The sequence below is a fragment of the Drosophila yakuba genome, chromosome 2L (assembly GCF_016746365.2).
Source record: "Drosophila yakuba strain Tai18E2 chromosome 2L, Prin_Dyak_Tai18E2_2.1, whole genome shotgun sequence".
NCBI classification, from domain to species: Eukaryota; Metazoa; Arthropoda; class Insecta; order Diptera; family Drosophilidae; genus Drosophila; species Drosophila yakuba.
This window is the reverse complement of record NC_052527.2, coordinates 15,987,363-16,013,654: the sequence shown is the minus strand read 5'-3', so window position 1 is coordinate 16,013,654 and position 26,292 is coordinate 15,987,363. Positions and strand designations below refer to the sequence as shown.

At 46.5% G+C, this 26,292-nt stretch overlaps 2 protein-coding genes and 1 non-coding gene across 12 annotated transcripts; 1 reads left to right on the top strand and 2 right to left on the bottom strand.

Annotated features, from left to right (window-relative positions):
- The first annotated feature begins 2,776 nt into the window (after window positions 1–2,776).
- Window positions 2,777–2,971, top strand: LOC6528405. The gene has a single exon (XR_005560461.1). It is a non-coding gene; the product is annotated as a U2 spliceosomal RNA (small nuclear RNA).
- Window positions 2,972–4,365: 1,394 nt separating this feature from the next.
- Window positions 4,366–21,933, bottom strand: LOC6528404. 9 transcript variants are annotated; one of them, XM_039370978.1, is made up of 10 exons: window positions 21,620–21,931; window positions 18,476–18,840; window positions 7,336–9,255; window positions 6,856–7,269; window positions 6,629–6,792; window positions 6,371–6,493; window positions 5,643–6,311; window positions 5,305–5,462; window positions 5,095–5,236; window positions 4,366–4,953 (listed from the first exon to the last, which is right to left on the bottom strand). In XM_039370978.1, exons 2-10 carry the CDS (start codon window positions 18,681–18,683, stop codon window positions 4,753–4,755), a joined length of 3,999 nt encoding a protein of 1,332 aa, XP_039226912.1. In that variant the 5' UTR covers window positions 18,684–18,840; window positions 21,620–21,931; the 3' UTR covers window positions 4,366–4,752. The 9 variants fall into 9 exon arrangements, with proteins under 9 accessions (XP_039226912.1, XP_039226907.1, XP_002089451.2 ...); XM_039370973.1 differs by having other exon boundaries at window positions 6,856–9,255; window positions 21,897–21,933; XM_002089415.3 differs by having other exon boundaries at window positions 6,856–9,255.
- A 1,118-nt stretch (window positions 21,934–23,051) lies between these two features.
- LOC6528403 (inner centromere protein) lies at window positions 23,052–25,896 on the bottom strand. Of its 2 annotated transcripts, none has more exons than XM_015198445.3 (6): window positions 25,713–25,896; window positions 25,469–25,649; window positions 24,377–25,406; window positions 24,214–24,307; window positions 23,386–24,052; window positions 23,052–23,317 (listed from the first exon to the last, which is right to left on the bottom strand). In XM_015198445.3, the coding sequence occupies exons 1-6, from the start codon at window positions 25,779–25,781 to the stop codon at window positions 23,124–23,126; spliced, it is 2,235 nt and encodes a 744-aa protein (XP_015053931.1). In that variant the 5' UTR covers window positions 25,782–25,896; the 3' UTR covers window positions 23,052–23,123. The 2 variants fall into 2 exon arrangements, with proteins under 2 accessions (XP_015053931.1, XP_002089450.1); XM_002089414.4 differs by having other exon boundaries at window positions 24,377–25,403.
- Window positions 25,897–26,292: the final 396 nt, after the last annotated feature.

Below are 26,292 nucleotides of genomic sequence, written 5' to 3'. Positions count from 1 at the left end.
TGTTGCAGTTGCGGTTGCAGTTGCATTTGGATTTTGTCGCGCGCCCAGGAGCTTTTTTCTTGCCTCCTTGTAACGTGGCATGTCTTTGCGGCTGTTCCGCTTGCAGAAGACAGTACATAGAAGACAGAAGAAAGCGATTCGGGCCGAAAGACAATCTCCCAGACACACTGGGTCTGTGTAACTATAACTCCACCACCGCGCAATCATTTTCCCAGTTTTCCACACCAATTATCTCACTTTCCACTCGCTCCGCCGCCACCTGCCTTATATAACGACATGTGAGATCTGTTTGCGTTGTGGCAAGCTTATCTGCCCTGAACTTCCACTTGTTAGCCCTGTGGATTGCCGTCGAGATCTGTCCGCGGTTTCGAATGCAATGATTGAAATGCAGATTTTGTTGGAGGTCTGTATAGAAATTGTTTTATCCCAATAGTTTCATTTAACTAATCTTATATTGGAAATTAAGTGTTTAATTGGGTTAGTTAATACTAAACACGATTGATATGTATATGTATATGTAAGCAAATGTTTAAAATTCATAATATAATGACATTCATTAAATGTTCTTATATTAAAGGAATATTTGAAATTTCTTTATTTACATATGTCCTTCATTTTAAGCGTGGATAAATCCATATTTAACATATGCGTAAAATCATTCACATTTAAATTATATTATTTAAATATGACAATTTTGCTAAGTTTTCAAATTAGCAGCTTCCCAAAAATATTAGTCATGTGAGACAATAGATTCATGACTCAGCTAATTTCTGTAACAACATTTTTTCAACACTTTATTCAAACATCGTTTTTAAGTTTAAGATTGAAGTCCCCCAAAATATACACTTGAAAACTTAATAAGTCATTAAAAAGTTTCCTAGTCGATTTACCTAACACACTGCGAGCATTGAATCGCTAAGTTCCTCGAACGGTTGACTTCATCGAATTCAATGAGCTCTGTTTGTCAAACATTTTTAAAGACTTTTCTTGATATTTGTGGCTTTTGCGGCTATTTGCTCATTTGCCTCAGATTGACAGCTGGCTGGCGACAACCCGCGACTGGCGGCCAGTGACAACAATGCCAACTAGGAAGTCGGAGGCACATCTTCCACGCGCGCCCAAATATGACAAACGACAGCGGTGCCAAAGCAGGAGGGGAATCCCCACACCCACAGCACAGCACAGCCACAGAGCTGAAGCACCTACTTGCCACACGATTTGAGGAACTGAGGCATTGAGTTATAGCTTGCAACACCTGCGGACTTTCGGCATTGTCATTGCCGTTTCGCAGACGCAACAATGTAAGTGGATCTGCGAATGGCTCGGGTAACAGCCCCCAGGCAACAGGTAATTGCCGGCATTATACGACTCTGGTTTCAACCGCGCTCTTTGTGGCATTCTGCACAGCAATTGGGCAGACGCCGTTTGGCAGGAGCTTCTCTAAAAGGCATGTGACACAAAAAGGTGGGCGTGTCAAATCGGGGATTGGTTTGCTTTGGTTGAAACCAAGGTGTTAGGTGTTATTCCTCCTCCCAATCTATAAATGCTGGCTCCGTGACGCAATGTGGCCCAATAACAAGCGCAAATGGCCAAAACTGACCGACAATGGCATATCGAACTTAATGGAATGTGTGTGAGGTATTTTATTTTATCTACGTGATTTGCTTGGCACGGCGCCTGAATGGATGGACGGATTGCTCGGATGGCGGGCACGAACTGGAAGATTGCAGCGTCATTGCTACGAGGAGAGGAGAGGAGAAGCAGCGCTTAAAAGTGAAAAGAAAGGAAAATGGGTCAGCAGCATTTGCAGATGTAATGAAGCGATCGCTTTGAGCCCAGTTTTGTGCAATTCGCTACTAGTAACCGCAAACGGATAATTATTAAATAAGCGTAATTAACGCGATTCGCGATGCCGATGGCCCATAGAGACCAACTCGACCTCCCAAAAAGTCAGCAACAATTGGCGAATGTCGATTAATTAGGCAGCGCCACTTTGAAGCCCCGCGCGGCATTGAACTTCGCACGCATCCACGCGCGAATTAGCGTCACCTAATGGCCAAATATTGATAATGTGTTTGCCGATGTGATTATGTGTTTGCCCCAGCAGCGGACTTCTCAAGTCCATTTCCCCCTGCAGGTTTCGAATAAGCCCAGTGACATATCTGTAACATGTCGGCTAACGTAAGTTGCGACGTCGATATTATTTTGAAAACTTTACTTAAATGTCATAACAAATTTGTATTCCCGTTACTAGTAGAGTAAGAGGGTATACTAGATTCGTTGAAAAGTATGGAACAGGCAGAAGAATGCGTTTCCGAGCATATAAAGTACATATATTCGTGATCAGGATCAGGACTCCTTCGCCAAGACTCTCCTTCGCTGAGTAACGGGTATCAGATAGTCGGGGAACTCGACTATAGCGTTCTCTCTTGTTTTTAGATTGAATTTCGTATTGACGGTTTGTTTACTCGAATGCTTCTTCGTCGAACACTTTATCAGTGTTGACTTTATTAACCACAAAATGAATCTGTCGAAATTCATGGAAAAGGTGTAAGCACACTCGTATTACTTTGATATTCTAAAGCTTTGGCATTTATGTATAATTTCATATATAATTGTCTTTGCAATATATGCATGATAATTGACAATGAGAGAAATGAATCAATCCAAAAATTATACAGTAGTATTTGTAGATTTTTCCAGGTCCAAACACAGTAATTCCCAACTGGTTTTAGCTGTATACGCAGGAAGTCCTTCGTTTTATGGATGAATAGTTATCGCTTCTCGGCCTTTTGGCTAAGATCAAGTGTAGTATCTGTTCTTATCAGCTTAACATCTGATAGTTCCTCCATTGGGGGACAACAAATGTTAAACTGATTTTTAGAAACAGACGGAGTGCTAGGGGCTTGCTCCACCTCTGTCGTGGGTTGGCCCGGTATTGCAGAACCGCCGGGATTTCGGCCTAACTGAATAATAAATATTAACATTTGTGAAAAATGCGCGGCCCCCTTATTGAGGAAATGGCTGCATACTTGACGTTAAAAACTATATCGCCCGCTTCAATGACCTCCTTATCCCGCTCAAAAATGCCACGCCAACACTTTTTAAAAATGTTTTCATATGTTTTCATTTTTGTATTGGTCTTGTAAATATAGCGTTCTCTCTTGTTTTATTATGTTTTTCTCTTATTTTCTACCAACATTCGTTCGCACTTCCACTAGCTGAGTAACGGGTATCTGATAGTCGGGGAACTCGACTATAGAATTCTTTCTTGTTAGTATTAGGATGCCGATATGTCTAGGGTAATTTCTTACTGAGATATAAAATATCTGCTTAAAAAACCCAAAATAATTAAACATATAACGTAGGTCAACGTTATCTGTAGAACATTTTAATTGAATATTTGGATGAATCACACATGATCTAGACCTCACCCCGAAAATCTCGACTCGAGGCACGACTAAAACCACTGATGACTTGCATAACAACAAATGGTCAAAGTGGTGAATCTGCCTCACGCAGTCGCAGCACACAAACATTATATTCATTTTTCTATCAGATACATGCCTCAACTTATTTATGCGTGTGAACTGCGGCGACCGCAACTGAAAATTGTCATAAATTATTGCGTGACTTTTCTCTTTCTTCAAAAAATGTGAGAGTTCATATATGTATGTATTAATAAGAAGAAAGCTAGCAGCTAGCAAACTACGTATAAATAATAATAACGTAATACGAGCGATCTATAATCAAAGAAAATAAAACTTTGATCTTTTTTTTTTTATTTCACCTAATTTCCAAATGATTCTATGGCGGCTACGTTATATACTCATCCTATTCTGATCAAATTAAAACCGAAATTATATCTTGTTTACAAACTGGTGTATACCGAAAAAGAACACCTAATGAACCTTTCTATTCTATTCAATTTCGGACTGTAATCAATATACCCCTTATACCCTCTATACAAACGGGATGGCACTGCGATTATCAACAAGCTAAAAGAGAAGAGAAAAGTTCTGTTACACATATGAATGTAATATATGTGTGTTAAAAATTCTTCAATTTCTTTTAAAAATATTGTACCATATTTAAACAGACCCATAGCAAGAACTGACTTTAATTTAAAAACAAGAGTCGTTACCTTTGTTCAAACATAAAAACTGCATTTGTTTTGAATTAACGATTTAAAAGTGCGCGCACTCCAACCGTGCCACTACAATAGCTGTCTCGTTCTTTCAATGAAGCAGTAGTCATCCCGCTCTAGTCAACGCATTCATTATGCAGTCCCAAGTCTCCACGTTAGAGCGAGATAGAGCCATACGCTGGAGAGTCTTACAGTTTTACAATCGCTGTGTAAGCTTAAGTCGTTGGTAAGTTTTGATCTTTTATTTATTTATATACACAAACAGACATTCCTACTGTGTGAACTTAACTAGTTTACAGATATTAACATAGTAAGCTAAGCAACTACTTTACGGGTCTTGACTTCCTGTGGACAGCAGTGAAATAATTTAAAGGTTTAAAATAGCTTTAAGTGTAATGATTAGTTGTTGTTCGCATCGCTTAAGCCTATGGTCCTAAATCTACATCTGTATGTATAGTCCTAAGTCTACTTTTCTCATCCTCAAAAACGCGTCTCAGCTGCAGTCTTCGCATTGACTGGCAGTGGAAAGGTGTTTTAGTCGCCTTAGTCTAGGTCTAGATTGCATATGTACAAGGTTGGTGTTTTGGGATCTCTTCGGCCGGGGGTCACTTCATGTAGTAGCTGCTAGGAGCTCGCCCGGAGGTGTACGTGCTCATCGGGATGCCCTGGGGTCCCGGGATGTGGCTGTGGCCCGAGGAGTGCGTCACGGACTGATTCTGCGACCCGTACAGGTGGTCCACGCTGGAGTTGCCGATCCCATTTCCGGACGGCTCGTAGTCCACATCGTAGTAGATGCCAGATTGGTTCTTTTCAAAAGAGAGAGAAGGAGGAAATAATAAGTAAGGATATATTATACATCTATAAGGATTTAGGGGAGCTAAAGATATTTGTATAAAGGGACTTCTCTAATGGAAGATATAATATATATAATATGTTTCGTATCCTACCGCTATGCTGCCATTGCTGCGACTCTTGGGACGTGGCACTTGGAAGTTGCGTCCCAGCAGATCGGCGCGATCCTCCTCCTCGCTGGAACTGGAGTTCTCCAGGGTGCGCATTCCATTTGAGCGGGGACCCAGGCCAAGTCTTCTAAGTCAAAGAAGTGCATACTCAGTAGGGGTTATATGTACATTTAGTTTAAACACGGCGATTCATACCTGGGCAATGGCACTGGAGGAGCCAGAGTGGCACTGGGATGCATTTGCATGGTGCTCTGAAGGGACATCCCGCCCAGGGTGCCCATTCCCATGGCGCCCAGGTTCGGGTAGGCAAACATCGCCGACGAAGGTCTAGTGGGTCCGATGGGCTCAGCCTGCTGGTACAGATCATTGAATGGTAATTAGTATTCGTAGAGCACAAGTTGGCAATGTATTAGAAATCTTATCCGGAAAATGACACCCCTAAGTATGTGCGAAAGCTGTTTACAAGTCAGAGCAACAGCTCCGAACATCTTTAGAGTCTCCTTTTACTCCACGGCTGAGTGGCAGATACCTACCCCGTAGTGGTTCGTCTGGGCCATGACGTCGGCTATCTGGGCCCACCGCATGCGGTCCTCCAGGGTCACCTGGTAGCCGGCCTGTGGCAATCCGGCGGACTTGAGGGGTGCGGTGTTCATGTATCCAAACACTGGTGAACCCATGGCGTTCTTCTGTTCGCGCTGCCAGCGCCGCGACCACATGATCAGGCACACTAGGGTCAGGACGATGATGATTATGGCCGCCACGGAGGCGCCGATAGCCACGCCCAGCACCTCGCCGTCGATTTCGCACTGGGCGCCATAGTGACTGGAGTCGCAGGTGCACACCTGAGCACCATCCTCCCCGTAGCTGCAGGTGCCGTGGTTGTTGCAGACGGAGTCGGCGCACGCCTGGCACTCGCGTCCAGATCGCGCCGGCTGGTCAGCCCACGGATCACGAAGTCCTGCCTCGCAGGCGCAGCGGAAGCTGCCCCAGGTGTTGCTGCAACTGGCGCTGGGATGGCAGTCATTCAGCTCCGGTGACAGACACTCGTCCAGATCCTGCAGAGCCGACACAGCACCCTCCGGGGAGCTCACGTACAGCACGGAGTTGCCGATGTTGTTGTTCCGCCGGTGGAGCACACCCAGAAGATGCTTCTGAACGTCACTGCGCAGATTGGGTCGCAATGTTTCCACACTTTCATCCAGCTGGAGGAGTAGAAACGTAATCAGTGGGTTACCATGGGCACTGCCTGGATAATACACACCTTGATGGTCATGTTTACGTAGACTCCGCTGCCGCCCAGATTGGGATCGCCCCGGTAGATGTTGTTCACCTTCGCCTCCATGAACTCGTCCGAGTAGGGCGTCATGGACATGGCGGAGTCCAGCTGGAAGAGGTTACATTTGAGTTATGTCAATATTCAATCGGCCACACTTAAATAAAGCAATCAAACGCTTTTTTGATGAATGCCCACTTGTAAGCTGTAAGATTTCGCTTACTCAAATATAAACATATTACTAACCGCTCTTATTGATTCGTAACTGAGTTGTCCAAAGGGTTCGCTGTGTTTGTCCATGAGCTTTGTGTCCCACACAATTCGGTGCTCGTAGATTCGGTCCACGCGCATGCCCAAATGGAAGGAGATGACCCGCCGACATGGCTCTCTATGCTTACGCCGTGAGTAACCTGAAGAATTCCAATTACATATGTTATATAATATAAATATAGTACATTCCCAAGGAATCTTACCTGGTCTGCAGTGGCAGCTGGAAACGCCGCTGTCCGTCTTGCATCGCTCGTGCTGCGCCTGATCGCAGGTGGAATCATCGCCAACGATGCAGGTGTCGATCCTCACTGGCGGCTGCGTTGGCCTCTGGCGGTAATGGGGTCTCGTGGGTCCGGCATTCGTTGTGGGCGCGCCACCTTGCGGCTTGCTGTGCCCCTGAAGGTCCACCACCTCAGTTTCGGGCACCACATAGCCACCACTGCTCTGTGTAACCGCGTTCGCCGGAGCAGCGGGGGATTTTGATGAGCCACTACCACCACCACCACCACTGCTGAAGCCAACTCCCGGCGTGGATGCCGCTCCTGAGCCTGAGCCTGATCCGGAGCCCGGCAGCTGGGGCAGACGCGTGGCTGGAGTTGTCTCGCCCGCTGGGGGATCTGTGGGGTCACCAAAGAGATTGATGTAAGTGCGCTTGCCGTCGATCGAGACAAAGCCGTCGTCACCTGATGCCGACACAATGATGTCGCCCTGACCTCCGCCCGCCGCATAGCTTCCGTATGGCTTAATGTTGATCGTCTGCTGGGATCCACTGCCCTTGGGACCCGGTCCCTGGATGGCGGACAAGGTGACGTCGAAGATCTCCCCGTAGCCGGGTGGCAGATGCTGCCGAGTGGGCTGCACCGCTGGCAAGGGAAGTGTCTGCTGGGCGGGTGGTCGCTGGATAGGGCGTGGCCGACTGCCGGGCTTAAACTCGGGATCATCGAGGACTATCCCAGGACGAGGATGGTAGGGGGCGGGCGGAGTGGCATTGGTGTTAGCATTGGAACTATTAGGCGGCACACTTTCAGTGGTACTCGTAGTGGATGGCGGGGTAGTGGTCGAGGCAGTGGTTGAGGTGGAGCTGGTGGTAGTGGTGGTTGTGGTGTGTTCTTTGGAGGACGTAGGTTGGATGGCTGAGGCCGGGTTGGAGGACGAGGAGGTGCCCAGCGAAGAGGTGATACTTGGTTCCAGACTGGGTGTGCGATTGGCGGTCATGAAGATCACCTCCTCGGTGGAGGGATCCAGACCAAGGCTCTCCGAACTGTCCATGGACATGGGCACATAAGTAGAGGACATGCCCATCACGGTGTGAACCACGGAACTGGTCTCAATAATGGTTGTGAAGCCCTCATCCTGAGGAGACTCCTCTGGTAGCTTATTTTTCTCGCTTCCCGGCTTTGGCTTGTGTTTCTTCTTAGAGGGATTTGTTGGAAGAGTTGGTGGATTCCTGGTTGTGGACGGTGGAGGGGAAGGCGGTTGGAGTTCGTCTTCTACTTCTCCGCCAGTAGCATCCGTATCCTGATCGGACACTTCGATGTACTGGGCATTGGCATCTTCGTTGGAGAACTCCGAGTCGTATGTGGTGTCGGTGGGCAGCACCACATCATCAGTGGGTTGCGGCTGCTCCTTCTCCTTCTCCTGCTCGTTCTTTCTATCCAGTTGATCCTGCTGCTGCAGAGGCGATTGCACTGGCGGAGCTGGAAGAGGCTTGTATTGGGGCAGGGGTCTCCTATTGCCGCCCACACTGGTGGCAATGGGTGGACGTGGCTTGTTGCGGTACCAGGGCGGACGGTTGCTCACGAATCCCGGGCGCACGGGCACAATCTGCTCGGGAATGGGCACTCCAGTAATGAAGGGTCGTTCCGGACGATCGAAAGGATATGGCGGCGGACGCATGGAAGTGCCGGGCTTCTGAGCCTCGTAGTCGATTGGCAGGTTCTGGGCCTCGGAGATCCGCGGTGGACCCCGATTGTTTATCCTGCTGGCCGAGGGACGCCTAATGCCCTGTGTGTTAGCGTGGACATTGACATTGCCGTTCAGCAGCTTGACGATGCCCGTGATGATGTCCTGGATGTCGGGGTTTCCGTTCTGGCGCGGACTATGCGGCGCCTGGGTGGCACTGGCTGCCGTCGCTGAGGTGGCAGTACTGCTCGGACTCGGCCGGATCGGGGACCCCGACACTAGCGGTCGCAGGTCCCCCCTCCCTAAAAAAGACTGCTCCGAGGTGCTGCCGCCTTGCGTCAGGGTCTTCCCAGCCCTGATCCCCTGGTGCGTGCGCTCCGGCTGCTCGTCCTGGTTGTCGAACGTGCCCGTGGGCTTGATGTTGTAGTGGAAGTACCGTCCGGCGGACACGTCCTTTTCGAGATCTTCCGGGAAGTGGACGTCGTTGGGTCCGATTGGCTGCCGGTCATGCAGAATGGGCGACGCTGAGCGCTCGACTCGCTCCGCCCGCGTTTCGTTATCGTTTACGTCCAGGGGCGATGACTGACCCTCGGCCATTCCGTTTATGGAGTCCGCAATGGTGCTCTCGATCATCTGGCGGGCCGGATTGCGGTGGCTGCTCGACTTGGGCGAAATCTGTGAGACGCTTTCGTGCTGGCCAGCTGCAAAAATGAGTGGACAAATATGTTAGACAACGTTTCAAAGCTATGAAGTTAATGAGTAAAAGGGTATCCTAGATATCCTAGACCTTACATACATTCTTAATCAAGATCATAGCCTGGTCCATCGATAAAATGATAAAAAATGGAACGAATTGAGAGAAAAGAGCGTTGAATTCCGACGTTCCCTTTCCCTGGAATCCATCATCGCATCGACAGAATCTTCACATTGGGGTTTCACTTTTCACTTGCCCATGCACCTGCCCTTTCCCAATCCCCTTTCCCTCCCAATCCCATTCAGCTCGCCCAACCCAGCAGCCACTCCATCATTGTCAACGCGATTCATTTGCATGTAAGGGGAAACAATGGTCTGGGCGACCATCCAAAGTCGAGTCGGATCAGTTTCAATCTCTGTCGCAGGCTTGCCAGGCATCATTTGTTTTCGATGTCAAGTCTGAGCCCCAGTCTTTGTCTTTCAGCCCGACCTCTCGCATTCTTTTCACTCTCTTTGCATATAATTGCGTTTGTTTTCCTTCAAAATTGTGGGTTTGCGCACACTGTGTGTATGGCGATGCAAACTGATGGCTTTCATATCTGTCACAATGCGAGAGTTATAACTGATTACCCTGGGTACTCGGCACACACAGATGCACAAGCTCTTGGCCACATATGTACATAGATTGGTGGCCTAGAGCCAGATCTGCACTCGCTTGGCAGCCTAGGAAGAATTTCACAAATTGCTACGTCAAGCGTTGAAAAGATGCCAAGCCGAGTTGTTGTGGCCTCCGATTTTCATCATTTCCTCGGATATGGCAGATAAATGAGCAGAGTCCGCCCCAGGCAACGTAAATATAGATGGTTGACTTGTAGAATGCAGATGGCAATCGAATGGGGACAAGCGTAGATCTTGAATAGGCACTCTTATCGCATCGGTACTGCAATTTCCCACTCTAATCCAGTCAGCAAACACACAGAGAGAAATACAATCGAATATGCAAGCTAAGTGATCAAAACGGAGTACTTTTTCATGCATTTGCAGAGATACCAAAGGCTTCAAATGATTTAATATAAACGCGTTTGAATTTAAAGACCTATCGATGGCCAGGAGTAGTAAGTAAACGAGGTCAAAATGAGACACTTTATTGATTGGAGTTCGGCACAATACACACAATTTGAATCCATTAATACTCAAGCTGTGACTTGTCAAACAAACACAGATCTCACAGAGCACTCGAGGGTGACCCAGCTATTCTTTGACACCTTCCGAAAAGAGATTTATTTGCCGTTGGCTTTCTACGGCTTTGTACTTTTCTCACCCATTTTTCGGGTGTCAGGTGCATGTCATCTTTTGGGCGTTGAGGGGGAGGGCCAGAACAAGTTTAGGTTGGAACAACAATCATAATTCACACTCGCTCGAAGAAACCCGTTTGGCTATTGAGCTTAACCCAATTGCCGAGCTGCATTGGTGGCTCTTTGTGAGCGTCGTGGTTTTTGATTAAGTTTGGCACAGATTTTACTTTCCCCTGTCGCTAAACTGGCTGGCTTGCCTGCCAGTGATTGAAATACACAATATTTGTTTCACTTTCTTCGCGACAGCTATTTGTTGCGATTTTGATATAATTAGCGCTTCCTTTTGGGCAGGCGAAACAAAAGATGGCGACACAGTTTTCACTTTCCTTGCTTCGGATTGTTAATTTTCCTGTTTTCCTTTTCCTTTTGCTTTTGCTTTTATTGATTTCGAGCCTAAGTGGGTCTGGGATTGCGATTTTGATTGGGGTGGCGGTAAAAGTAAGCTGGCGGCTGTGAAACTAGCAGACATGGTCAAAGCTGGCTAAATGTGTAACGCAATTTGGTGTACGAAAATTGAATTCCATTTCGGAGCGGGGCATGCAACACTTTCACGGCCAGGCCGCAACGAAAGTAAAACCACTTGGCCTCCGGATCTCCTTGTCATTAAATCCAGACGAGCTGGGTTGAATGCACCCGATATGACAACGACATGGGCACCACAGCAACAGTCGTCATTAGTTCCAGTGCTTGCCCACACTAACTCGATCGCTACTCCGGCGAGGACGCACAACTTGTGCCCTGTCTCTTTTTGGATCTCCTCCAGCTCTGGAGCTGGACCAACCCACACGGGCGTCCATTCCTTCTGCTTCAAGCCAACGCCAAGCACGTCTCCAATTCCAACTTAAACAACTTAAATTGGCGATTTCAGCGCCTCCAAATCGCCGACATGAAATCACTTTCTATTTCGCTGCACTTTTCAACTGTTTCCCAACGTGGCCAAAAGCGAAACAGAAATTAAGTCTAATGTGGGCAAAGCTGGCGCAGATAATTGCTTATGAAATACGACAATTTTCCGTTTCGACTTCAAAATTTAACACACGTCCCAAAACATTGCGCATACGACATGTATGCCCTGGCCACTTTCAGTGCGCAATTGCGCAGGCGTAGAAGGCTGGCTCGATTATGCAATAATATAATTTAATGGGTTGCTCGGAAGGCAGGCGACAATTCGTTATGTTTTCACCATAAATAGAATTATGTAATTGCTTTTAAATTGCAAGCTGTGCCGAAAGGCGGGCTTGAATGTAAATAAAATATTTATACAAAACATAATGTGACTTAATTTTTGCCATTTTATTATTTAAATAGCCCTCGAAATATATTTCATACCTTTAATAAGCATTTCTCTTAGGTATAATATGAAAAGTTTGCATTCTTTTTGTTTATAAAAAGTAAAAAGGGCTTTACTTATAAAAGACTTTAAACTACATCTATGCAATGATTTGCATTTACAAGTAATCCGAACACAATATGATCCATTCACATTTCTTATAACATTCAGTCCCATCCCAACTCACTATTTTCAATCTAGGGAAACAAATCTAAAGAAATCACCTCTCTATTTTTATGGTTTTCTATCCTAAGCTTCTTTCATCTTTTTGAGTTGGCCAATAAACATAACTCAGGTGCCCAATTGTGAATTCCGTAGACTCAACCGCGAAGCCATCCATTAAAGAAGAGATGTGGTCCCTTATCTCGGAATGCCATCGCAGCAACCACGCCCCGAGTGCCGAGCTGTAGAACTGAATCCAATCTGAACTGAATCCAATCCAATACAAGGGTCCATCGGCGATATCTAACGTCCAAGTGAACTATTAAAATTTGATTTAGTGCTAATTGATTTCCTGGGCGTTCGGCTTTCGTTGTGGGCGTCGTGGCCAAGACCGAAGAAGTGGACGCAAACCAATTGACAGGGAAAGCCGTGGAGCAGTGGATTCTAGTGTGGCCTGTCCAGATTGCCCTCATCCGATTCGTGGGAGCTGTGAGAGTCATTCCTCGCGCTTTTCATCAGTAAACAAATAAAGTATCTCTGTACCGGGCCCAAACACTTGTGGAATCAAGCCGTCAACTGGCTGGTGCTGTTGCTCAAGTGTCGTGGCACCAACAATTGGCCATGGTGGAACTTGAAGAGCATCTTGGCCAGACTTTTCCTCGTCTATGTGGAGTCGGGCTGAGATGCATGAGCTGCAGTTAACAAAGTGACGACGGCAACCGGCAACCGGCAACCGACACATGGCAGCATCGGACAGCCTGCACTCCACTCGACCCAAAGTAGTGGCTGGTGAAATTGAAGCATATCGCTGGAAAACTGATTTTCCGTATCCATAATTAGTGGTTTGTCATGTTCGGTCACCGTGACCATGACATTTGGCTTTTGGCTTTGCACGAGAGTTTTTCCCTTGCAAGCGCGTGCCTGCTAGTTCGAAATGTTTAAAAATGTATATTCAAATGCATTTTTTCTCTCGGTGTTCAGGCTGCAACCCTGTACTAGCCCCACAGACATCGCTCCAAAGCGAATGACCTTAATCAAGGTCTAGCTCTGATCTAACCGCCTTTGGCTCGCAGCGAAAGACGAAGCCAATGCCGAGGTAGAAGTAGAAGTGGAAGTGGAAGCCAAAGCTAAAGGCGATTGCTGTCCGGCTGCGTTTCTGTTTTGGCCAGGCTTCCGCAGATGCGGCTGCTGCAGCTGGTTTCGCTCGGCTGCCTGCTGTGGGCCGAGTCTAAGCCAGGCCGCAACCCCAAACTGAAAGGGGAAATTTATTGCCTGTTCGCGCTCCGTTGCCTTTAATCGCTGCAGTGCGCAGAAGCTGCAAGAAATCCTCGGATATCAATAGAAAATCCGGGGCGAGCGCAGGGATCCCAGGCCCGATTTAATGGCCCCCACTTATGGAATCTAATTGTCTCATATGTTTAATTAAACCGCAGGTGGTAGCGAACGGAGGCGAGGCCTCTAATAGCCAGGCCAGAACCACACTAAGCCCTGTAACTAGCTGCAATTTAGCTGACGATAAGCGATCTGCACGATCTCTTGGGGAATGCTGGTAAATAGTTCAAATCGCACGCGGTGCAGCCCCCTAAGCACGCCATGAGAATACTTTAGCAGTCAATAACTTGGCTTGGGTCAGTAACCCAGTGCTGCGCGAGTTGGAGGGGCTCCAACATCCATAAAAGTTCTCTTGAGAGAGTGGAAATGGAGCACTGGATATGCAATAGCGTATTAGAGACGCAAAACAGACGACGATCTCGCTTTAGGCAATCACCGGCCAACATTCGCGTCAAATTTAATGCCGAGTTGAGCTGAGCTCGAAACATATTGATTCGAAGGTAGATAGATACATCACTCTCTGCGTGTTCCCATAGCAATATTTCTCATCTCTTCAGCTCCAGCGAAACTGGGTCATTGTACCCACAGTAGCCAGCTTAACTATATAGTCGCCAAACGGAAACTAGTTGCCAGCCAATATGGTCTTAATGGTCTGTGACAAGTTCAGGACTGACTGTGTGTGTGTGTGTCAAATAAGAGTCCACAACAAGTGGTCATCAGAACCGGCTCTCTACACAGAAAGAATACCACTTTGTATACAAACTGTCAGTCAGGCAGCTTTTTATTGGACTATTTCGAGCTGCGTGCCAAATAGAAATGGGGAGCTGCGCCAGTGTCAGTGAGTGTGGGTATTATTGTGTCATTCGGGTTTCTGTTTTGTTTCGGATAGTCAGTTAACTGCACCCATTTAACGGATTTTTATGCCTGCTTCTTTTTGTCACTTCTTTTTATTTTGGTTTGTTGATTGAGGTTGGAATGTGTAGCGAAATTTATACACTCTACAAGCTTAAAGCAACCAAGTTCGTTGCCTAAGTCTTTCGATTTTTATGTGGGAATAAAATGTATTTTCAAATCTTCGTCATTCTTAAAAATATGGAAAAGTATTAATTATCTTCTTTTGTATAATTCGAAACTTATTTACCCCTATTTTTGTTTGGTTCTATTATATTTAATAGTTTTAAAATTGACTGTATGAGTGTTTAAAGAGTAAATCAAATGAAATCCCTAACGGTTGGTATTTAGACATTTCCTGTGACATGGGTTTCATGTTTTGTTTTGCACAAATTCACTAGCTGTGCCCAAAATCATGAAGACTTCTCTATTATAAAATTCCATTGGGAACCGGTTTGCAGCTGTCTCCCAAATAAAATACTGTAAGAGCGTAAAAAGCGAAAAAAGGAATCATTGATAGTCAACGTCAAAACATGTAAAAAACTCCAGGAAAGGGCCACGATCCAACTTCTTTCGGGCGGCAAGCCTCTCTGTTCTTCCAATGCCCACTGCAGTTTAATCTGGACCCAAAGCGCCCCAGGACGACCATTAAAGAAGATGAGAGGGAGAAGGTAGAAGGTAGAAGAATAAAAAGAAACGCACAACGACATGAATTGTGGATTCAGTTGGTTATACCCTCCGATGGGTGTGTGTCTAAATGTGCGATCGTGCCTGGCAACTTTCGATGTGCTGAATTTCATTGTACAATTTTGGACATCCCAATTCGAGAGCCGTGGCTCTTCTCACGGGAAAGGGAAAGTATGCAGTTATTGATACGGCTTCGGTTTCACGCCGAAGGTTGGGCAATCGGAAACCAACTCAAGATCAGTCGGTGCTCGACTCTAATTGAATGGTCCAGTCAGTGTGGGGAAGAGCTGGAGTAAATTGATTTTCGGCGATCAGCATGTGTGCTGATTAACAACTGGAAACAGCCCATATCGACTGGGTGAAAAAGCAGTCCAAAGCTGTAAAGCCGGCTTAAAATTGTTAGATTTTTCTGTAAGAGACTGAAACATTTTTTTAGTTACTACCAATAAATTCTAAGAGATTATGGATACTGCATTATGTGTAAATAAAAATTACTAAACTGCAAAAAAAAAAAAACTCTTTTCCAATCGATCAGTCATTAACATTTTTTCGACCGTTCTGGCATCTGCCATAAGCTTTTCTTACCGGCTTCAAAAGCCCTCAAGAAATTCAATTATTTGATGCGTCAGTATTGGCAGTCTGTGAACAGGTGAACAGGTGAACAGGCTACCAAGTATACCCAGAAATTCAAGCCAAGATCAAGAATATGTGAGAAACATGCCGAACGAACCTGCCTCTTGACCCAATTAAGAGTCAAGCGATAAATTTCTGCTCAGCCTGCAACGACGGCGGCTTCTCTCTTTCTTCCTCCTCTTTCGCATCAGGCAGTGGATTTTTGATTATTTATATGTACCTCTCGCTCTTTGGAGCCGGGCAAGTGGGCCATGTAACCGAAATGTGCCAAAAAATAAATAGAAACTAAAAAATGTGTAGGAAAATGGCCTGTGGAAGCAGCTAATCTGAAAACTTAAACAGCGCAGCAGCAGCTGTGAGCGAAGAAGTGGCTCTCCGGGAAACGAAGGGAAATGAAATCGAAAAACAAACCCATCGAGTTGCGGCAGTAAGTCAGCGGGTTACAGTGTCATAGCTGAGTGCCCCACCGAATCCGATCGAAACCATCGATCGTCTGCGGGGATTCGCAGAGTCAGCAATGCTGGAACTGCGGCACCGGGAGTACGGGCTGAAAAGCCCCAACTCATGGCGCTTTCTTTGACACTTTTCCAGTGCCGCAAATGGCTCAATTCGCTCCGATCCGAGTATCGTATCGAAAGCCCCGAAATGCCGTTAGCTGGGCGTAACTGTAAACCGTGGCACTGCTGCGCTTCTTTCTGTTTCACTAAGCCATAACTGCTCTTCATCACTTCACGAGCAGTCCAGCGCCGCGAGATTCTGTTTTCTTTTAATTAAGCTTGCTGTAAAATAATTTTCACTTCACCCAATTTTCCCGCCCAACTCTATGTAAATTCCATATTCCATTCCCCATTCCCCGTTCTCCGTTCCCCATGCCAATGCGGCTTATTAGCTGCATGAAAGGTTTTGGCCCCGCTTCAAATGGCCCAGTAAACAGTGCAGTTAGCTTTAATTGATTCCAGCCCGCCGAGAGCTGCCCGCCTCAGTTGGCCGGATTCGTGCAATTAAGCGTTTTCAGTGGAGTGGCACCCTCTGGCGGTGGAAATGGCAGCTATTCGCTGGAATGCATAAGTAAATGGGAGCCGTGCCTCGGAATTCCGCCTTAATTGTACAGCTCACCTGGGAAGCTGGCACTCAATCTCTCTCCGAGCAGCCATGAAATCCTAGCAAAGCCTTAACTTTTATTTAAAGACTGCAAATACTGGGTAGTAAATGTTTCTTATTTGAAGGCTTACCTTTACTTAAACTACACCCTAATATTTAAACCTGCTTAGCTACGGATCAAATGATTTCAGAATGCTATTCATTTTTCTATTTTCTTTCTTAAAAGGTTTTAGCTTTTGGAATTGTGTTTTAATGGACATAATGTAATGCATAATATTGTCAACTTTGCTTAAGTCATGGGCTCTAACTAATTGCGTATTTATCATTCAGTTTTTGCACATTCTGGTTAGGAATGCATACAGTTTTCTTTACCCTCGTCATTCTGATTAGTTTTTATGTCCCCAATTGCAGCACCTTATAACGCTTTTTTATTCCGCATATTGCGTAAGCTCAGAGTCACTTAACGATTATAAACCACCAGCACAATTCATAATAAACTTTAATTAGCTTCGATTCACGCACGTCACGCACTTTGAAAGCGACAAAGCTGAAAACCCCAGACAAGCCCAGCCAAAGTCAATGAATCCGGTATGAATAATCGCAATTGTGCAACTCGAGCTAACCCTCCGTGGGCACTGGCCAATGAATCATAGGTGAATCAGGTTTGATCGGCACTGGAAACCTAGTTGCAGGTGCGATCAACCTTATGCTTATGGGCTTTAAAGTCGTTTCAAATGTGTCACCCATATGACATATGTGGTATCTGGGCTTTTAGTAGGTCAAGCCCGTATTTCAGTGGCAAAAAAAGAAGAGAATCATCAAACTTCTTGGTGTGCTCGAAAAGTGAACGCACTTGTGCGGGGGTGCTGACACCTCCAACTCAGTACAGTTAGCACACTTCATTACGTTTGGCACAGTTTGAAAGTAGGCACCCAAGTACCATAGTGCCCCTGCCCATCCAATTCTCCCCAACTACTCGTATGCATTCTCAGTAACGCCTAATAAATTATGCAGCAAACTCAAGCTTTCTAAAAGCCAGAAGACGAAAATGAGCAGAACAATCACGTACGAGTGCTGGCGAGGCAGACGCAAGTCTGCCTGAAGCATCTTCATCAAGTGCTGGCACGTCGGGCGAATTCCTCTTATTAGCTTCTTTTTGTGAGCCGACATTCTTCGGAAATGTATCAAATTAAAAATTAAAATTGTGCTCACGTGTGGAAAAAGATGCTCCCAGTAACTCCGTTTGTAATATCTAAATGCTCGCTTGAGCAGAACCCTTGGGATAATTTGAGATAAGACAAGTGGGAAAGATTCCCTTGAATGATGTAGTTGTGAATAAAATGTGGATAGAGTAGTTTCAGATGACCGCAAGGTTTAGTGGGTTCTTGTTGCACAAGAGTGCATTTGGTTTTGATATAACTTTCTATAGGAATAGCAATAGGAAGCATATTTATATACCTATATAGAAGGAAATGCAACTTCCATTGAGGACAAATCCATAGGACTTGGCAAGAATAGAATAATCTATGCAAAGATCTGTGCAGTTATTCGCCTTATCTCAACTTTCATCCTCCCACTTTGTTCAAGCCCGTGAAAGTTTGCTGCAGGCACAGACCTAGCAATTAAAGTTCAATTTATTAACTGAATGCAAGTGAAATTCTTTTGTTGGACATGTCACTGTCGGGCTCCCCAGCCCCTTTCCCGTATGGAACCCCTCCTTCTGGCCAAGACACTTACCTGTAGTTTGAACGAGGAGCAGCAGCAGAGCCAATGGCAACGTCGACACGACCATGGCCATCAAGTGTCGATGGTCTCTTGGTATTCTATTGTTGGAAACTGCCGACAGCCGGGAGGTGCTCCGAACCTCTCCTCCTCCTCCTCCGCCTCTGTCGCCGGCTCTACTCGATGGTATAGTGTGTGATGAGTTCTGCGGCTTTCGTCGCATGTTTGCATAAACTACGAGTTCCGCGGACACACTCTTTTTCTTCTTTGAGGGTTATTGTCAGGGGTTTATTTTGTTAATTTTCGGTATTTTGTTGTTTTATTGATCAACCGTGCTGCGGCGAGGCATGTTTTGCTTAGACCGAGTATATTTATTTATGCTGAAAGGAAGGAGAAAGGTGGTCAAGCCGGCGTAAAGCTCACAAATAATTCTAAGGTATGTGCCCTAAGTCTTTTGATTTGGCAGAGTGGCTGGCAAGCATAAAGCACATAAACTAAAATCAACGATACGCTTTTTGTGGCTTAAGGGTTTTGTCTTCGGCAAATGTTTTTGCATTGATAGCAGGAAATTGGTTTTTGTCTAATCACACAAAAAAGTTTGTGCTTTCAGTCTTTTGATTTGGAAGAGTTTTTTGCACTGGTTCTTGGGAAATTCGTTTCTCCTATTTATTCAAAGTAATAGTAAGGTTCGTGCCTTAAGTCTTTTGATTTGGTAGAGTTTTCCGCACAGTTTAATGGTATCTGTGTTCAACTCTGCGACTAAGGTATTTGGATTTGGAACTCCTTTTTTGTACTCTTCGTTGAAAATGGACATAGGGGTTATCTCTCCTCCCGTCATGGGCCCCAAAAGTTAACAGTTCGGGTTTTGTTGTCTATATTGCGTCAGACAGCCATGGATCGGACCCCCATTAGCCGGCAGTACTCCACAATAGTGGCATTAGCATATACATAAGCAGCAGCTTAGTAAGTCAATAAACGCGGTCGGATAAACGGTTGGAAAAGAAAACAGTTTCAGAAAAACTTCGGTTTTGGCTGCCAGTTACGTAAACTGAAGCGTTCCATTCAAGCAACTAAGCGAACTGATGGCGGCTAATTGAAATGCTAATTTTGATTGATGTCCAAGACGGTCAGAAATTCGCTGCAGCGAAAGTCCGGTCTCAATTGGAGGTGCCAGAAAGCAAAAGTGAAATGAAATTCCGCAACGAGCACGAAGCCATCAACTGGAGCAGATAATCTGTCGCCAGTTGTCCGTGCCCTAATCGAATCCAGCTGCCCGGGATTACCCAATGGCTGGCGTGCTAATCAGAAGCCAAAACAAGCCCGTTTTGCCGCAGTAAGCGCAGTAACTGAACCAATTGCCGGGCATTAGATGGAAAGTGAAAGCATCCAGAGCAGCAGCAGCGGCACTGGAGATAGCAAATAGAAAGGAAAGGCAAAGGTTGCCTCTGCAGCATGCGAGTGAATATAAATGTATAAATGTATATGTGTATATGTATCTCAGACCGGATCGGACCGGTCGGTCTTAAGCCGCCTGCAGTTGAGTCATGACGCGAGTCCAGGTCTGAATCTGAGACAGATATTTTGGCAGATCTTTGCCTATGGCCTTTGTTTATACCCCATTTCGGTCTTGCAAGAAACCTTGAAATATCAGCCCTGTACGCTTGAAGAATTCCAGTGAAATAGAAAGTTTTACGTGAGCAGCCAGAAGAGCAAAACCACAACAAACTCTATTTTCTTCGTGGGTCGTTCGCATCTGTGTTTCTGTTGTTTTCTGTTGGCTGTCATTAAACGACTCCACTTTTCAGCGGATTGTTGGGCTTTTCCATTGAGCGACTCGCCCACGCTGCGGCTGTTTACATTTTCATTGGAATAATTTTTGGTTTTATCAATTTTGCTTTCTTTTCGTCCCCGGGCCTGGGACTCTCGGCAGCCAGCGGAAGTCGCAGCTGGTAATTAGTTTTCATTTGCTTCGCCTTCGGTCTTCTTCAGTTAAATGACTCATGCGATTTTTCATAAGCCATTTTTTTCGGAGCTTGTCTGTTGCGTAACCGATTTCTGAGCCGGCAAAGAGCCGAAGCAAGGAGAAGGTGTAAGAAAAGGTGATATGAAGAAGGGAGTTAGGATTTATCGACTGAGAAAGAGAAAATGAGAGTGTGCGAGACAAGAAATCGAAAGTTGCATAGGACCCAATCTTTATGACTGTCAGGTGAACAAAAGGTAATGTGTGATATATATCCTTTAGTACTGCCAACTTCCCACTCTTTTCACTAAGTATCTGATCTATCTATTTTCCATTTCCGACTCACCTCAAGGCGTTTCCATTAATCACACGATTGAAATCCCCGAGATTTGATTGAGACTTTTGCGTGCAGCGCTAATGCACGTTATTTTCAATTAGATTTTGCACATAAATAACGCCAATAATGGAAAATTTCACCAGTTGGCTAAGGCCTAACAAACTGCAAAACGGCAAGACACACCAAATTGAAGATCTGGCCGACGCAGCCAAATCCAGCTTCGGATTCGGCCCAACCGGACGGTGGTAACCGTGTAACCCAGTGTAAATGCGGTTTTGCGGCTTCGAGGAATGCAAAACGCTTAACTCTGAATAATCGAAAAGCAAAAATCAAGCGACAGCTGCCCCCTAGAAAATTGGCACAAGTGCTCTTGAATTGGCACAACTAACAGTATCGAGTGCTGGAACGGCAACCTGGAACCGGGAGTGGGCAGTATACTTGGTCTTGGACTGGGACTTGGACTTGGACTTGGCCTGGAGCAATGTAGCGGGTCGCGCAGTGCAGTGGACGGACGTGTGTGGACGCTCCGACAGGTTGCAGCGGACCACGTATCCGGTTTGGGGCAACCTGGCGGATGCGCGAGGCGTGGTGTGCAGCCACGCTGATTCTTGCAAAAAGAGCCCAATTAATGCTCGCTCTCCACTCCTGGACTCCAGAGTGGCTCTATAATTGGGAGTGAAACGGCGGACAAATTATAAATTGGCAAGCAGTTTCACAGCAGCCCAGTAAACAAAGGCCGCAGACAAAACCAACTAAGCCAGCCGAGCAAAAAGGTAGCGCGAAAAAAAGAAAGTTTTTAAAGTTTTCGTTGCTGCCGCCTTGGGGTTCGGTTCGTATGAATGTATTTTGCTTGTCTACCTACACACACACACACAGACAAACTTGAGCGCGTAGCATAAATATCATTTATTTGGCATACGTTTACATATTCGCCGTTTGCTTCACTTCGAGTAAAAAACACTCATTTCTTTATCTGGCTCGGCTCACTCACACTCACACGCATGCGCAGCGCTGGCTTGAGCCTCCTAAGTTATTCACTTTTCATAGACTCGAACGCACTCACACACGCACATGGACGCGATGTTGGCCAACCAAGCGATGGCTTCTTCAATTTGTGGCCACAATCCACGCTCACCTACCGAAAACCGTCAACAGGTGCGCACCGTTCGAACGCTCGACTCAAACTGACTCGTGCGAAGCCCGAAGAATCCGCGCAGAGCCAAAGAAAGAGCCAAGAAACCGGAGCTCTCGGGAAGAGAGCTCTTCGGAAGAGTGCACGCGAGTGGAAGCCAATCTTCAGCTCGATTTTTCAAAATAGGTTTAGGATTTGGTGGTGCAAAAGCAATATTCTGCGAAAAGTTTCCTTACTCTGCATGCTGATGGCATTAAAAACTGTTAGGCAATAAAAGAAAGATAATTCCATTATTTCCAAGTTTAGTAGTTTACTATAATACTAATAATTTAAACACGGCTTGAAGGCCAGTATGGAAAAATTTTAAATAAATTGCAAAATGATGCATCACTAAATTATGGAATCCTGCATTCTGGAATGGCATTCCGAGGAATTTTGCATAGAGTTTATTCATTTAGTTGTGTTACTCTCTTTTATTATTGTTGTTTATTTATTATTGTTTTTGCAAGAGTACCCAAAGTGCTACATGGAATTTTCTTGACTCTGCGACGTAGTAGAAATAGCCCCAAATGACGTGGGTCCGTGGGGAACTGGAGCTACTAACAGAGTGCACTTGAACGGAAACAGTAACAATCAATAGTGGAAACTTGGGAAGCGTACGCGCCGTAATTAGATTATGGATTAAGATTGTCCTATCAATCCTGGGTGGATCCGCGGCGATTTCCAGGCGGAATTGCTTCATATCAGCAGCAATTACTATGCAAATTGCCCATGCCGATTCCGCTGATTTCGGCTTTCGATTGAAAATGAGAATAGCTCGTTGGAAAAGTGGGATGCAATAGCAACATGATGGAGAAAAATGGAATGGAGGCAGTCTGTTCGATAGTCTGCGCATCATGCCACAAAACCATGCCCCATGACCAGTGAAATTGTGTTTGCCGGGCTTGTTTTCTTTTATTTCATTTTCTTGCCTCTTTTGCGTTTTCACACTTTTCACGAATCGACGTATCCATTGTTGGGCAGCTTTGCTAATGGAATCGGCAAGCAGCCATCAGCCACCAGCGAACCATTAATTGAGCACGCTGGCGGCTTTAATAGTTCTATAGCAGCTGGGTATTAGTGTCAGAGTCGAAGTGAATCGGGCAGCGGTACTCCGCTTTAATTTTCACAATTAACTTTATTTATTCGATCATAAACATGTGCATTTACGGGAGAAGAGTGCAGGACTACTTGGCTAGTATTTCGGCAGCTCGGAATAACGTGGCGGCGTGGACCACAGGACGCTGGAGTTTCGCTTCAGCTGGCTGGGGTCGATGTTCGGGAATATCTGCTTCAGGTCCGGGGTAGTGGGCGCCACCGAGAAGAAGCTGTCGATGATGTCGGTTGGGCAGTGGCTCTGCATAGCAATTGCCTCTCCCCTCACGTGGCCTGCAAAATAGCGCTTGGTAAGTAAAACATATAAAATAAAACGATACTTTTGTGTATGACCAACTTACTGCGACTCCAGGTGGGCGCGGGAGGACGCTTGTGGGTAACCTTTCCCTCGTCGTCAGTGGAGTCGTCCTCGTGTAGCATCTCCCAGGTGTACTTGGTTTTCGGCGGTGGCGGAAGCATCTTCTTGGGCTTGGCCCCGGTTAGCTGCTGCAGCTTCTGCTGCTCCAGCTCCTTGAGCTTGGCCTTTTTGAGGGCCTCAGCTTCCTCTTGCTGGCGCATCTTCCGCTGCAACTCCTCCAGCTCTTGCCGCTTACGCTCCTCAATTCGCTTTCGCTCCTCCTGCTTTTTGGCGCGCTCGGCGGCCAACTTGGCCATACGCTCTGCCCGCTCCCGTTCCTTGGCTTCGCGTTGCTGGGCAGCCAGCTGGTGTTTTTGCTCGCGCAGCTTCTTGCGCTCTTCCGCCAGGTTGTGCAGGCCCTTGCGGAAGTCGTCCCCGCTGTTCTCGCGCGACAGCGTTTTTGTGGACGTGGAGTTGACCGACCTCAGGTTCGTACCGGTGGCAGTCTTCATCAGAGAAGTGGCCTTAGACGCGCTGGCTGGTCCCTTCTTGGGCTGCGCCGAGCTTAATGGAAGCGTGCTGCTCGTTTGAGTGGGCGTGAAAAAGCGTCCCATAGTCGGAGCAGGCAGCTTGCCAATTTTGGGAGTGTTGTTTGATCCTGGCGTGCCCTGCTGAAGATTTGAAAAAAAGACAAGAGGCTATTTAAAATTGAAGAGAGAATCTCTTATTCTAAGGACTTATCCAACCCTATTAGAAAGCGTCTACGACTTTAGCAACTTGTTATCGCCAAATGTGTATTTGCTTGCTATAGACTGCAAAAATAATGACCTACCAGATCTTTTCCACGCTTAGGACGCATGTTCTGTGCATTTGCCGCATTCTCAAACGCCTCCACGCGCATTTTCACCGGACTCTGAAGCAGTGGGCTATAAATGTAAAAAAGTAAATATAGTTTAAGAGGTTCACATGCATGAGAAGACAGGGGTCCTACTCACTTGAAAAGCTCATGTGTACGGGTAGGCAGTTTTATAGCCTTGATGCTCGAGAGCAGCTTAGTCGTCGGCAGTTTCTCCTCCACCGACTCGTCCTCCGTTAGGAGGCTGTCTTGCTTACTCAGAGGTGGCTTCTTGTCGCTGGTGTGAACCTCAAAAGTGGCATCCCCAGCCGGTCCTATTGGGCTTTCGCTCGTTGGCGCCGGACCCAGTACCATGGTGGCGTTGGAAATTGTTACGGTCTCATTGACAGCAGGCGGACCAGCTGCAGCCACAGATTGCTCTGCAGCGGGCGGACCCTCGAGAGCGTCCTTGTATATGGAACGCTCCTCATTCGCTCGCGAATCGCTGCTACACTTGCGTGTGCGCGAAGAGACTGGCAAGCTCTTGTCTAGGTCGCTGAAGCGTTCTATCTTGATGGGTCGGTGGCCTTCCACGTCCTTCTTCTTCTTGCGGCCCTTCTTGGAGACATCTGCAGATGTCGTTGTGTTGCTTGCCACCGTATCGTCCGGTCGTGCTGCTTGCGTTGTTACGGGGGCCGCTTCTGCCGCGGGGACCGCATCAGTTAACGGGGCCACTCCTTCGCCGCTCAGTTTCTCGCGTTTTATTTTTACGCGGAGTGTCTTGGTGGTGTTGACGTCCTCTGTGACTGAGTCCTCCGCCGAAGGCTTTTGCTGCACTGCTGCTGGGTCTTCTAGTTCTGGCTCCGCCAGTTTCTTCTCCTCTGACGACCGTCCACTGGTAGAGCTGTTGAACTGGGAGACTCGCTGCTCGCTCTCAACCTTGATCTTTACGAGTTCCTCGTTGCTGGGCCTGCGCATCTTACGGATGAGCGAGGGCTCCTTAAGTAATTTCTCACTCTTAGTCTTGGCGGCGCGCTGTGGCCTTCCGGAGCCGATGGTGGTGTCCGCCGAGACGGGCACAGGCGGAGGCGGCATCAGCGAGGCCGTGGAGTTGTGCTCGTCCTCGGCAATGGCCAACAGCTGGGAGTTGCTGACCCGAGTGCCTTGACGGGCCGTGGCGTCTGGAGCTGCTAAAATGAAATATCAAATGGATATTTCGCCTTTTAAACATTAAGATCGCCAGGTTACGTACCCTCGGGCTCATTCTGATCCTCGGCCAATGAGGACAGTCGCTTGGGGCGCTTTTTCGTCTGCTGCGGTGTCACCGAAGAGTTCTCCAGACTCTTCGCTGCCGGAGGAGAGTTCCTTGTTTTGACCTCCGCCTCCGAATGGACGGTGCCGTAGAAGAGGTGGTCCAGCTCCTCAAAGTGGGCCTAAAAAACGCAGGTGACGCCATGTTGACTGTGTTGGAATTTCGCATCCTGATCTTGGCTTACCTTGCGCAGGACCTCGAGCTCAGAGCGCAGGTCCGAAAGCGAGCCCAGCACGCCCAAGATGTCCTCCATATCTAGCGATTGTATCTGACAAACTGCATATACGGATTCGGCTACTTAAATTTTTACGTTTTTTTCAAATGGCGGCAATTGAGACGCGCGTCAGCATCTGACAACAGGGTTTTAATTGTGCACTGTTGACAGTTAACAGCGCTTAGGGTGCTGTAAGGCGCAATTATGTCTCCGCTATCCAACACTTGACGGGCGAGAAACTTCCCGCGCAAAATGAAAAACAGAATCAAAACTGGTTTTAAGGGAATTTTGGGAGTTGTTTATTGCCATTCTATAAAATAATATTAATTGGATTATTTAGATAGTTAAGAACTGGATTTCTGGCACTTTGAATTTTGAAAATAAACCCAAGAATGAACCAGTTCTAGTAGACACCCGCCACTACCATCTCTAGCCAGCAGTGCTGCGAAGCTCCACAAAGCGCGAATTGTTATTAAAGTTAGGAGAAAATAGAGAGGGAAATAATTCAAAAGACTATTGAAATTCTAAATGTAAATTACGGAGGATAATT

Bases quoted from the DNA above. Each gene is read 5' to 3' on its own strand.
- LOC6528404 (XM_039370973.1), bottom strand. From the start codon at position 18,683: ATGCGACGAAAGCCGCAGAACTCATCACACACTATACCATCGAGTAGA. The intron at 6,494-6,628 runs GTTAGTAATATG...AACCTCTTCCAG, and splicing joins GTTACGAATCAATAAGAGCG to CTGGACTCCGCCATGTCCAT. The intron at 4,954-5,094 runs GTAGGATACGAA...TCTTTTGAAAAG, and splicing joins GCAGCAATGGCAGCATAGCG to AACCAATCTGGCATCTACTA.
- LOC6528403 (XM_015198445.3), bottom strand. From the start codon at position 25,781: ATGGAGGACATCTTGGGCGTGCTGGGCTCGCTTTCGGACCTGCGCTCT. The intron at 25,650-25,712 runs GTAAGCCAAGAT...TGCGTTTTTTAG, and splicing joins AGCTCGAGGTCCTGCGCAAG to GCCCACTTTGAGGAGCTGGA. The intron at 23,318-23,385 runs GTAAGTTGGTCA...GCTATTTTGCAG, and splicing joins CGCGCCCACCTGGAGTCGCA to GCCACGTGAGGGGAGAGGCA.